The sequence below is a fragment of the Nothoprocta perdicaria genome, unplaced genomic scaffold, assembly GCF_003342845.1.
Source record: "Nothoprocta perdicaria isolate Ctin4 unplaced genomic scaffold, notPer1 scaffold_5, whole genome shotgun sequence".
In the NCBI taxonomy this organism is placed as follows: domain Eukaryota; kingdom Metazoa; phylum Chordata; class Aves; order Tinamiformes; family Tinamidae; genus Nothoprocta; species Nothoprocta perdicaria.
The window spans coordinates 9,395,390-9,407,363 of record NW_020455754.1 but is presented as its reverse complement, the minus strand read 5'-3'; the positions used below and the strand labels follow the sequence as shown (position 1 = coordinate 9,407,363).

The 11,974-nt window shown below is 37.7% G+C and overlaps 2 protein-coding genes across 2 annotated transcripts in view; both read right to left on the bottom strand.

The window, feature by feature from the left end:
* COL23A1 (collagen type XXIII alpha 1 chain) overlaps positions 1 to 119 on the bottom strand; it is a 142,955-nt gene extending 142,836 nt beyond the window's left edge. The window contains exon 1 of the mRNA XM_026047547.1: positions 78 to 119. Coding sequence (XP_025903332.1) covers positions 78 to 119 — 42 coding nt within the window. The remainder of the gene's footprint in view (positions 1 to 77) is intronic.
* A 1,647-nt stretch (positions 120 to 1,766) lies between these two features.
* Positions 1,767 to 11,974, bottom strand: part of CLK4 (CDC like kinase 4) — an 11,036-nt gene continuing 828 nt past the window's right edge. The window contains exons 2-14 of the mRNA XM_026047431.1: positions 11,143 to 11,202; positions 10,349 to 10,500; positions 9,067 to 9,292; positions 7,800 to 7,890; positions 7,317 to 7,383; positions 5,681 to 5,797; positions 5,409 to 5,575; positions 5,221 to 5,315; positions 4,381 to 4,510; positions 3,983 to 4,065; positions 3,438 to 3,517; positions 2,123 to 2,210; positions 1,767 to 2,023 (exon numbers count right to left, since the gene is read on the bottom strand). Of these exons, the coding sequence (XP_025903216.1) occupies positions 1,886 to 2,023; positions 2,123 to 2,210; positions 3,438 to 3,517; positions 3,983 to 4,065; positions 4,381 to 4,510; positions 5,221 to 5,315; positions 5,409 to 5,575; positions 5,681 to 5,797; positions 7,317 to 7,383; positions 7,800 to 7,890; positions 9,067 to 9,292; positions 10,349 to 10,500; positions 11,143 to 11,196 (1,488 nt within the window). The 5' untranslated portion in view covers positions 11,197 to 11,202 and the 3' untranslated portion in view covers positions 1,767 to 1,885. The remainder of the gene's footprint in view (positions 2,024 to 2,122; positions 2,211 to 3,437; positions 3,518 to 3,982; positions 4,066 to 4,380; positions 4,511 to 5,220; positions 5,316 to 5,408; positions 5,576 to 5,680; positions 5,798 to 7,316; positions 7,384 to 7,799; positions 7,891 to 9,066; positions 9,293 to 10,348; positions 10,501 to 11,142; positions 11,203 to 11,974) is intronic.

The following is an 11,974-nucleotide window of genomic DNA, read 5'->3' as shown; positions in this document are numbered from 1 at the left end:
CAGACCACCTCTTAACTCACCCATAAACATCCTCGGATATTTTAATGCCTGTCCAGACTCCGGGCACACACCCGTACCTCCAGCGCTGCCCTTTGCCTCTTGGCCACCACCTCTGCCATCCTGGGAGCTGCTTCTAGGTGAGGGGGGTGAAACCGAGGCCAGGGTTGCAAAAACGCTCACAGGGGCTGGAGAAAACTGCTAGGAGGGTGTGAGCATCTAAAAGCTGGGCTGGAGAGGAGCGTGTACCTGAGCCAGCCATGTATGCTGCTTTCTGGAGGTGCCTTAGCCCTCTGGTCATGCAAAGGCAGCTTTTAACTCCTCTCCTTCTGCTGCCTGAAGATGCAAGGAAGGAAAAGGGGAGATGACTGCGAGCAACTCCCTCCTGCGAGCAATCCCTCCCTCCCTTCTGCTTCCCTGCAGCCTGAGACTTATCTGAGTAGCTCGGAGCAATCAATCCCAGGGAGCTTCCAGGGTACGGAGCGTCTCGGCCAAGCTGCGTCTCTGCGACCTGAGCCCTTCCCGTAGCGGAGAGAGCTGGAAAGGGGACAAGGAGAAAGGGCTTCTTACTGCTCTTGTTCCTCAGGCCTTTGGCACAGACCCCCAGCCCCTCTTCTGTTTAGTTTAACCCTGAGCTCAACTCCTCTGCTTCCCAGCTGAAGCTCCGTATCTCATACCCTGTTTGCCCTTTTCAGGACAAAAGCTGTTTTGTTCACTTTAAAGGCGACTATATTTTCTCCCATCAGCTGTGCCTAGTAAAATGTGCAACTCACCTGGTGTGCAAGCAGTCTTGGGCTGCCTGGTAAAACTATTCAGATTTCCAGACTGCATTTTGTTTAGGGTACAAGTTAAAATTCAGAAGTGCAGCAAAACATGCAAATAGATCTATTTACTAACAGGTGCTGCTAGTACAGAGCTTCATCGAGATATGCCACTATTACAAACTACCCCAGCTGTGTCCACTTATCAAGGTAATGGAGTGTTTGCATGTAAAAAACTTTATCCTACCAAGGCTAAATGCATGGAGGGCAGCCCAGGGAACCTGAGAAATCCCAGCAGAGACGGACCGGATGGCACCTGAGCCACCAACAGCTCCGGGCCCCTTCACTCAGGCCCCCTTTTCCTCCAGCCTCACCTGCTCTTGCCCAGGGTGTTGGGCCTGAAATGCCCCTGGGCACCTCGCTGCAGCTGCTCTGCTCGAGTGCATTTTTTAAATTTACAGGGTGAAAAAGGAAACCCTGAAATTAAAAATACACACAGTCACGTATTTCCTTTTTCAGCATACATCCATTTTCAGCAGGTGCAAAGTATTCTGGTAACTGCATTAACAAAGATTAAAATGACTTTAGCAGAAATGCACAATTTACTTTCTGATTTTGATAAAGATGTTTTGTGGTTACAGTTTTACAGGGATAACAATATATAACTTGTTTGTTGGTTTGTTTCCATTTGGTTTGCATTGCTTATACTGAGTCCACGCTTTGCCTCTGAAGATGTGGAGCAGAAAGCACAGCAACTCCTGTCCTCTCTTCGTCCCTGGTCACTGCTGAAGGGAAAGGTGGCAAGTGTCACATTTTCTGTCACAGTTAGATCTGTCATCTAAAGTTTGATGCCTCACTAGCCCCCTCTGCATAAATAGAAGGTGCAGTTTTTAAAAAAAAGAAAACAAATGTCAAAAATGAAAATTACTTTTATTTTTCACCTCGATATCCATGATTAAGACTACAACTGTTCAACAAGATAAACGTGACAGTTATACAAAACATTTGTAAATATTTACAGACTTAACTGTACAAAATAATTTAAAGTTTACAAAAGTTTCATGCAATCTCTGTTGACTGACGCAGTCTAGGTAATCTCCTTGGAGAAGCATAAGAGATCTCTCAGTTTACTTCTTTAATGGTTCAAAGAAAGGGTGCTGCAAGGCTTCATCAAGAGTAATTCTTTTGGCTGGGTCATACTCCAACATTCTGCGAACAAGGTCAAAGAGACTTTGATGATCTCTGTCTTGGCAATGCATGAATTCCTGGGGAGGCAAGAAAAAAAAAAAAACAGTAGTAATTTAGAGGCATCTTTCAAAGCTACAAATGTAACTGATAATAATAATGAAAATGCTCTCTCCTACCTTTAAAGGCTTACAGCGTCTCCTAACATATCGACCTGCAGAACTGTGCTCATCCCAGTCCAACTGGTCGTGATGAAAATAGTGCTTTCTGCATGACAAGAAAAAAATTATAGTTTCAGTAATCGAAGGCTGGTGAGTAAGTAGGCTCTCTGGGTGGAAGATTAGCTTCTCTATTGGTAACTCTCAGAGAAACCTACAGCTTTATTACCATTCTCACCGCACTGACAGAACAGGTCCTTCTGTACTCCAACAAATAAGCCATTTAAAATATGTTTTTAATTAAAGACTTTAAAAAATGGGTTCTTTACAAACGTGTTCCAAGGGAACAACTTGGTCTCATCTACAAGGAACAAAAGACGTCAGACTACTGTCATTTAAAATATTTATAAAATCTGCAGAGTTTTTTTGAAAATGATCTGCACCTGGGGAAAATGAATAAAAAACAGATACTCTCAAATGTGTTTTAGAAGGCAAATATATGAAAATATCAGTGCAATTGAAGTTCTAACAAACCCACATTAACTGGCACCACATTAGCTCTGCTACGTAAGTGGTGTTTTTCAACACTCATCTTATTTCAAGTGCAGCTATCTAAAAGCATTAAGGACCTGCTTTGGTTAACTGTGGCCAACTCTAAATGCATTACCCAATCCAGAATTAGGGGAATTTATGCTTTACTCTATCTTGAGTTACAGGATTACCTAGATTAGTTGGCAACAATACAACTTGAGAAAGAAAATGGACCATTAAAGTCTGGCATTCTCCGGCTTTGGAGCATTTGGGAATTAGGGAAGAGTCCTGTGCCGACTGCTTCTCCTGCATGGGAAATGGGAAACTTTTGCTGCGTGTATTATCTTTGAATAAGAGAGATCACTGCAGCCCACGTGTGGGGGATACATCAGAATGATGGAAGAGCCTGGGAGCTGCACGAGCAGGAGCAAGGCACTCTCTCCTTCCTCTCACTACAAATCCTCCTACAGGTTGTTTATCCCTACAGTTTAAGGAACACAAGGTACCTAGTGCCCTTCCGATGACCACACAGGCTCAGCTTTATGTGGGCATGTTCACAGTCAGCTATTGTTCAGAAAACTGAGTTTTAGCTACTGGTAAACTAGAAAAAGAGACTAAAGACTCTTCTTGGTTATTTACTTCAGCCACATGTGAATATAACTTATGGCAAGAGACTAACAAGTAACTGCAAAACCCAGAAGCCCATTTGTCTATTTCTGGCAGCTCACAATGAACAACAGAAACTTTAATCATTCTTTTATAATAGGAAATATGAGGCAACCTCCTCTTCCTATAATGGACTTACCTGGATTTCTTGATCATGTGAGATGGCAGAGGCCCTAGAATCCTTTCCATCATTGCCAAGTGTTCTTTACTATCATGTGTCTGCAGAGGGGAAAAAAAGGAGTACATTTTCACATTCCTCTGCTCTCAGCCACTTGGAAACAAGTCAATCTACAAGTGAGATGTTCTTCTGAGCATCAGTGTCACTATATGTTATTACAATAAATGATTAAAAATAGACAACACAATGCAGCTTGTTATGCTACTTTCCACAGTTAACATGGCTTTTGCAAAACACAGATTGTGAACCCAGTTTTACACATACATATTTTATTCTAATCTGAGCAGCATCTTCAACCTCTGGGCAGACTGCCTTGTTCAGAAGGCTACAGTGGATGATATTTAGCAGTTTTAAGATACCACATTCTTATATATTAATGCTGTTTGCAGCCCATTCTATATAATAAAGCCCTCTAAAGTTAGGTCTTTTGCATTAACAGTTAAGTAGAGGCCATTAAAAAGATAAAAAGTCAGTCTTGAACAAAAAGGTTCAATTTCTGCACATACCTGAAACACAGTAAATCCCAAGTAATACTCAATTAGAATACAACCAATACTCCAAACATCACAAGGTTGCGACCATCCCAGTGCTGCAAAACATGCAAAGTGTATGTTTTAATACAAACACAAGTAATCCACAAAGAAAATGCTACATTTTCATCCATTTACTGATATGTGCTTTTTCTCTGACCATCGCTCCACAAAACTTGAAAAACATAAAGGATTACATTTGAACTTCCATTTTTAAAAAAAGGGAAAGTTTGTTTACACTCAAGATGTTTAACAACATCTGCGAGGGACAGTAATGGAGATTTTAAAATCATGAGCAATTACTTCACTTTATGAAATGATACATTTGAATGACTTGTAATTAGCTGTCAAAAATCTTCAAAGTCTTTACTCACCTAAAATTACCTCAGGAGCTCTATAGTGCCTTGTAGACACTAATGTGCTGTGATGTTCATCATCAAAAGTTGCACTTCCAAAATCTACAACTTTGATATCTGTGTTTTTTAATGTACGTTCATCCCGCTTCTGTAAGAGAATACAAATGTTTTTTGGTTACTCTTTTTAAATGCAACGCTTGGGTAAATGCTATTCATCACACTGGCAATTTGAAGTATTTTCAGAATACCAGCTGATACAGTCATGCTAAGACCCTTGTGTTTTAGGTTTTCCTTTGATTTAAAAGGAAGATGCTGCCCAAGAACATTCCTGTCGTGGACCCGTGCCAATTATAACACTGCCCACCTATCAACACTACATATCTGTGATAAACCGAAAATGCAGCAGGACACTTGTCATGGCAACCCAGCCAAGAACCGCCAAACTGACAGGTACTTCAGGCTTCTTTAGAAACAGGGCAACTGGATATGAAACAAGATCTGATACCCTTCTCAAAACAAAAAGATGCTTTTAAGAAAGGGATTGAAAGAGCTTCTTCAAGAAGCACAGAAACACACAGCAAGAAAAAGCTAGCTAAATTTAAAACTGTTAACACGAAGTCCCCTAACAACACTGAATTTCATTAAACAAAGGCCCTTGCTATTATCAGATTAAACATTTAGCTTGACTCAGAGCAACATTACCAGCTTAGCAGAAATCTAGTGCATCTCAAAAAGCACAAAGGATCTACAAAAAATAAACCCATTTATCACTTGACCTTTCACGCATGGCAAGTTTTTAAAGTTCAAACGCAGACAAAAAAATTCCAAAGAGAGTAGGAAAGAAAAGTACAAACTCACCATCTTAGCATTGTACTTCACTATGTAATCAGACTCCACAAACAAGATATTTTCAGGTTTTAAATCTGTATGAGTTAGTTTATTATGGTGTAAAACTACAGGGGAGAAAGAAATCCATAAATGAGTCATTTTTCTTTAATATAAAAAGTAAAGGAATATACTTGATATAAGCATTGAGATTTACTTACAATTTATAGACTGGCAAATCTGATAAGCCATATTTCTAATGTCATTAATATGAAATGGTAGAAAGCTGTTTTCCTTAATAAAATCGTAAGTACTAAGTCCCAGCAGCTCAAAAACAATGCAAACATGGCCATGATGATCAAACCATTCCAGCATCTGGACACAGCGGCTTAAAAATAAGAACAGTATAAGTGAATACATGAAAATGCAACATGCTGAATAATCATCTTTTGCCAAAACCCTAGCATGTTGACTGTTCTACTTTTATACTTACAAAGTGCTGCCTGGATCCATGGTGTTCAAGTGTTCCAGTACCTGTATTTCTGAACGGGCTGCTTCCCGGTATCTACCAACATTTTTCACAATTTTAACTGCTACATGCATTCCTCTCCTTTAAGACAGAAGGAAACAAAACACCACAGACCAGATCATCTTCTCATCAAATATCTGATAATATCAAATATTACAGTATTTGATACAATACCCTGATTTTAATAAAAGGATCAAATAAAAACAAGATAGTAGAGAACTACAAGTTTTATTTAAGGAATTTGACTTAATCCCATCCAAAAGGAAAGGTCAGTATTATTTTTTTTTTTTTAATTCTGGTTAAGATTGAATATATATATCATATATTCTGTCTTAACTATCCATTAAATAATCTTATCCTATCTAAGAAAGAATAAACATCAGAAGTTCAAAAATTTGACAACTTTTCTGCAATTTATGTTCTGCATCATCTTTATTCAACAGAATCAGTGGAAACAATTTCAGAAGTTTAGAGTTTGAGAATTTCAATATAGTGAAAATTAACGAACTGTAAGTACAAGAAAATGAAACTTGAAATTCATCACAGTTTCACATTCATTTGTGGACAAGTAAAATTTGTCACCGCAAAACTGTTTAGATCCTAATGACTTAAGAATCACATCTGCCTTCAGGACATCATCTCAAGAACAGACCTAACTAACAGAAAGACAAAACGAATAAACTCAAGGCAGAGGGGAAAAAAAACTAGAGCCATGTCACAGAACTAGATATACCAAACAGATGGCTAAAATGACTTTAATCTGTGCAGCTTCAGTGTTTAAGTGTCCTAGCATACACAGATGTGGTGGAAATAAGTTCATTTTTTCTCACCTTCATTAAACACGCCATCACATTAAAGTCTCCATGCCATCAAAAAAATCTAACTGGATTACTGTGTATTCAGAAAAGGGTGCAAGGGTAAGTCTGATTATGGAGACTTAAGTGAAGAAATTTATAGTTCCCCCAAGTTCCAACAGCTGCTTTAACGAAGAACCAAGATTATTTTCTGAGTATCATATTGTGTCATCTTCTATAAGTCAGTCTATTAATTCAATTCTGTATTCTTTACATACCTTCAAGTTCTCTCATTACAGAAACAGTATTGGAAGGGCTATACAGCATGTGTAGAAGAAAAAAAGCTTATAGATGGTTATTTTTGAAAGAAACTCTTTAGTCATATGTTTCCCCAAAACAAATGGACTGGAGGAAGTTTACTCCATTAAGGACAGATTCTTAAAAACCTCAGAGAAAAAAACAAGGTAAAAATATTTTTCTAGATTGCATCTTGCTTCCAAGTCAGTAGTTTGTGAGGGTCTTTCACAGAGCAACAGAAAAATAAAAAGATACTTATAATTTTTAGTGATATGACTGAGGAATCTTAAAAAAGCAAGTCACACAAATAGGTGTGTTATCTGAAACTCCTTAAAAATGCTCATCTGGAAACAGGCTTGCAAGGCAGCTCATATTTAAAATGATGTTCTGCCTTAAATATGTTTTAATAACTCACTTGACCCCAACTTACTATCAAATTCTTTGGACTTTTTCAGCTAAATAAAGTGCATTTTTCATGATGTGCACTTAAAAAGTTAACTGATACTTACATATCATGATCTATGCACTCCACTACTTTTCCAAAAGCTCCTTCTCCTAAAGTCGCAACAATTTCATCTAAAAAGAACAAACACAAGTCAGAATTACGTAACTACTCAGACAAGAATAAGCAATATTAATGTAGATTTTAAAATGTGCCATTACAAAAACATAATTACTTAAAATCTCAGCATTTGAATGTGTTATTTTATTGGACAGGTGTCATGAAAACAGTTAGCTACAAAGCTATCTCTTGTTCTAATCTCAAGACTCAAGTTCATTTACTACTTGGAACTTTTTGAACACAGTACTTAAATTCTACAGAAAAGAAGATATGCAAAAAAAAAGAAAAAGAAACAAAACAAAATAAAAAAGCACAAAAAAACAGAACAAAAAGAGCAATGAAGATTTCTTTAGCCCCCCTCCTCTGACATACTAGTCTAAACAGATTTTTTGCTGAAAGTTTTTAAAAAGTGTTGAAAAATGTTCTATACATCTTGCTCTTAGAACGTCTCCACTTTCACAGATCAGGTGACCCTCCTCATCATCCTCTACACTCCTGGATCTTTTCCTTCGGTGACTCTTCTGGAATCGGCACCAAGATCGTCCAGCCAATCAATATATCAGAGTGAATTCAGGGCAGAATACGCAATTCATTCAGCGGGGAGATATTCAGGCATTCAGTTACGCACCAGGCCACGAACAGTTGGCAGGAGCAATTTCAAATTCAGTCCCCAGAAATTCACAGGGCACAGTTTATGTTACAGAAGAAAAACATGGCAAGGAACAGATTTTCAGATAAATACTTAAAGTGATAAGGCAACAGAAAAAAAACAACACAATTTTGTCTCTCAAACAGTGGCTTAATTGAAGACAGTTTAAGACTGCAAGGTCACTACTTCTAATACTTTGCTATCAAATAGCAAAACACAATATTTATTTATATTTCTAAGTTTACAGTCAGGTGAAATGCTTGTATTTCTTAAATATATACATTTTGTCAAATAAATATAAAGAACTTCAAGCAATTTTATCTTCCTCATGTTTAGAGAAACTATACAAGAAATATTACTCTAAAGTCCTTGGGCTGCAATGTATAATCTAATCTAACATTCTGTTTCTATTGCAAAAAGGGTGACATAAAACACCAGGAGTTGAAGATGTATCAGGGGGCATGAAGCCAATACTAAAAGGCTCAGATAGCGTGTGGGCAGCAAGCTTATGCCATCTTCAGCAAGACATTAGACGCCATTAGTGAGGCACATGCCTTGAACGCTGGAATCACGTATACAAATATACCGTGCAGCTTGCTCTTCGCAATTTACAGATATGCACGTTTCATACTGCCAATGAAGTATACATTAAGAAGGGACATGACTTTTTTTTTTTTTTTTAATTAATGAGACAGATGGCATCTCACAGTCTATCTGAAAAACAGACACTCTGCTATTCCGTAAAACTGAAGTGGTAAGTCACCTGTCTTCGTTTTCCAAACATATTTTCAGGAGGATGCCAGTGACATAATTACTGGACACCAACATTCCTAGGTTGCAACTAGTACTGATGATAAACCCCCCAACACTGATCCATAGTGTCAACTAAGAACAAAATCATATGCTCCCAAATGGATCCAACTACAACTCCTTTACTAAACTAACAGATTTCCCAACAGTACTGTGATTAGGACTTCAAGTTCTAACACTCACTTAAGAAGTCTATTACCAATATTTCATCAATAATAAAGTTAAAAATTACTCATACCGAATGTGATTGGTGACTGGAGCAATGATGTCTCTTATGCTTCCTTTTATGACTACTTTTCCTGCTCCGACCAGAGGATTTGCTATAGTGATGATGGTGACTCTTTTCATAATCTCTGTGATAATGCCTGTGGTCATACACTTCACAGAAGTCATTTCTGTATTCCTCAACATATCTCCGGTCATGATGGTCTCTCTCATTTATGGCTCTATCGTCCAAATAATGACTGCAAATATATTTTAAGTGAATGTTCTCCACTTTAAAAACTTGAGGTTCCAACAAGATAAGTGACTTGAGTTGAGTTACTTAGCATCTGTCTTTACATCAAGAATGTTTGTAATCAACTCCCTCCCCAAAAGAAGAGGAGCTTTTCACCTTACTTTATTAGGAAGTTAATGAGATTGTCAGTCTCAAATACACAGCCATAATGTATAGCCATAACAATACATAATCCATCCACAGTTTGCACAACAGAGAAATTCAGACTCAAAAAGCAGTAGTAATTCTCAGAACATACTAAAGTCAGCATTTCTAAAATCACAGGATAAAGTGCTCTCAATGGGCAATAATGCCCTTCAGTGCTTCCAAAGGGCACAAAAAAAATTAAATAAACAAACCAAAAACCTACAACAACTACATCTGGATGGTCTGAGAGTAGTTAACATTATTCTTAGTGCTCTGCATTCAATACAGTAAAAAACAGAGACAGTGTCTGGATCAAGGATCTTTTACCCAAAGGGGGAAAAAACACCTTAAGAAAACTGCAGAGGCAAAAAGCCTCCATACTGCTGTACACCTACCCTGTCCAGCATTTTATAACCATGAATATCAACTCTTAAAAGAATTCCACAGGATCCTTTTCTTGAGGGAAAAACATAGCAAAATACATCCTTCCAGTGAAAGCAGTGGGAGAAAAAGCACACCATCTCCAAATTAATAAGACAAATCAACTTCATACTTACCATTGTAGTAAATGATTAAACAAGCCTTCTCTTCCTCTTCAATTTAAGAAAAATATGTGAAAATGCTTATTTTACTTGAAATTTAATATCGAATGTATACAACCGAAAGCAGTGTCAACATTTACAGTTTCTACTGAAGCATTTCAATTTAATGGTTTACATACTATGTCAACAAAGCCAAGTGTCATTTCAACGTAACCTAAGTGAGCCAAACCTTAAGGAATCACCAACTTTACACACATAAAAGCTGTTCTTTTGAAAATATATTTATTTTAAACATAATCAGAAGTATTAGTGCTACTCAATTCAGAGTCTTATACCTTTCTGAAAAGTGAGGTGGTTTATAGTGCTTGCTTTCTTGTCCACTGCTGTGGGACCTTCTCCTGCGCTTATGGCTGCTGCTGTTCCTTCTCTGATCCCAGCTCTTCCTGTCGTCCCATTCAGGACAATGAGTTCGTTTGGAGTGCCGCATCTGTCAGTTAAAAGCAAAAAAGAAGAAAAGAAAAAAAAAAGAGAAGGGTGGGCAGGCAGAGAGAGAGAAAGAAAAAGGCATTACACCACACTTGCAGCTGCGAGTCAAATGCTGTAGTTTGTTAAATATGAGAAAACTAGATTTTTTCCCCTCCGTTACCCCTTTTTTTGTTGGTTCTTGGCAAGCAGACATAGTTTTCTAAACCTAATACAGCAACATTTTGATTTCCATTTTGTAACATACGCTAACTCATCTTCACTTAATAGCTTCTAACATATAATTAAAGTCTATTTGAAATGAGCATTTACAGATTTCAACACAAAACTAATGGAGAGAGATCTTAACCTTCAAACATCTCCTTCAACAGAATCTAAAGATTTAGACCTTCACACTATATTATAAATAACCGTATTACACTCATATATTCTGAAAAAGCCTAAAACCTCGGTGCTTCCAAAAGTTTGTATACCTGATGTTAAATAGCCAGATTTTCAAATGACATCAACAATCACATAATGAACCCTGATAAATTAATACACAACTCTACAATGTCATGAGCAAACCTGCAGATTTTGAACCCTATTAGCATGCAAATATCTGAGTATTTTACAATTTAGCTGATTTGCCAGAGACAAAACCCACCAGCTTCTGTTGCTGGATGTTATATGCAGGAACTCTGAGTTCAAACGGGTACATGCATAACTGAAAAACAAGGAAAGTAAAGCACAGCTGTAGAATTAACAATAGTTCAAAAGCCATCATTTAGTTTTACCTTTCTTTAACAGAGATATTTTTAAAACAGCTTAAATATCTCAGTACAGAGTTTCTGAAAAATGAGCAAAAAAATTAGACAAGATTAAGTTTCCACATTCATCACTGACAATAAGAAGTTTAGAAACAGACAGCACTAGTAAGTAGTGGTATTTCAATCCATAAATTGGCATAGAACAGTGTTGATTGCCTCTTCACCAACTAAAAGCACTAAAAAGCAAAGATTTACAATATGTAAGTCTTTAATTTACATATTATATTTACATATTAAATTTACAAATACTTTAACAAATAAGTTTTTAGATATTTCTTTAAAATGTGTGACAAGCCAGTAGTTCAGAAAAAAAAAACAGGACACAAGAAACCCCCACACCTGTACCAACTCCCTTTCCAAAAATCTGTTTTCAAAATAGAGTCGCTCCACAAAAAGGTTTGCCCTTTGAATCAGTCAGGGTCCAGGTCTCCCATAAATCTTGCCCAAGCAGGTTATTTCTAGGCTTCGCCTATGCAAGGTCCAAGCTGGCCATAAATCATTTCCCAGTAGGAGCCACCTTAAGGTTTTTGCCAGTTATGCGCTGCCCTTAAATTCGTGCACTGGAGCCCTTCAGCTCCCTTACGTAACCGAAGGGGACGCACGCCTTCCCATGCAGCCTTCCCATGCAGCCTTCCCATGCAGCCTTCCCATGCAGCCTTCCCATGCAGC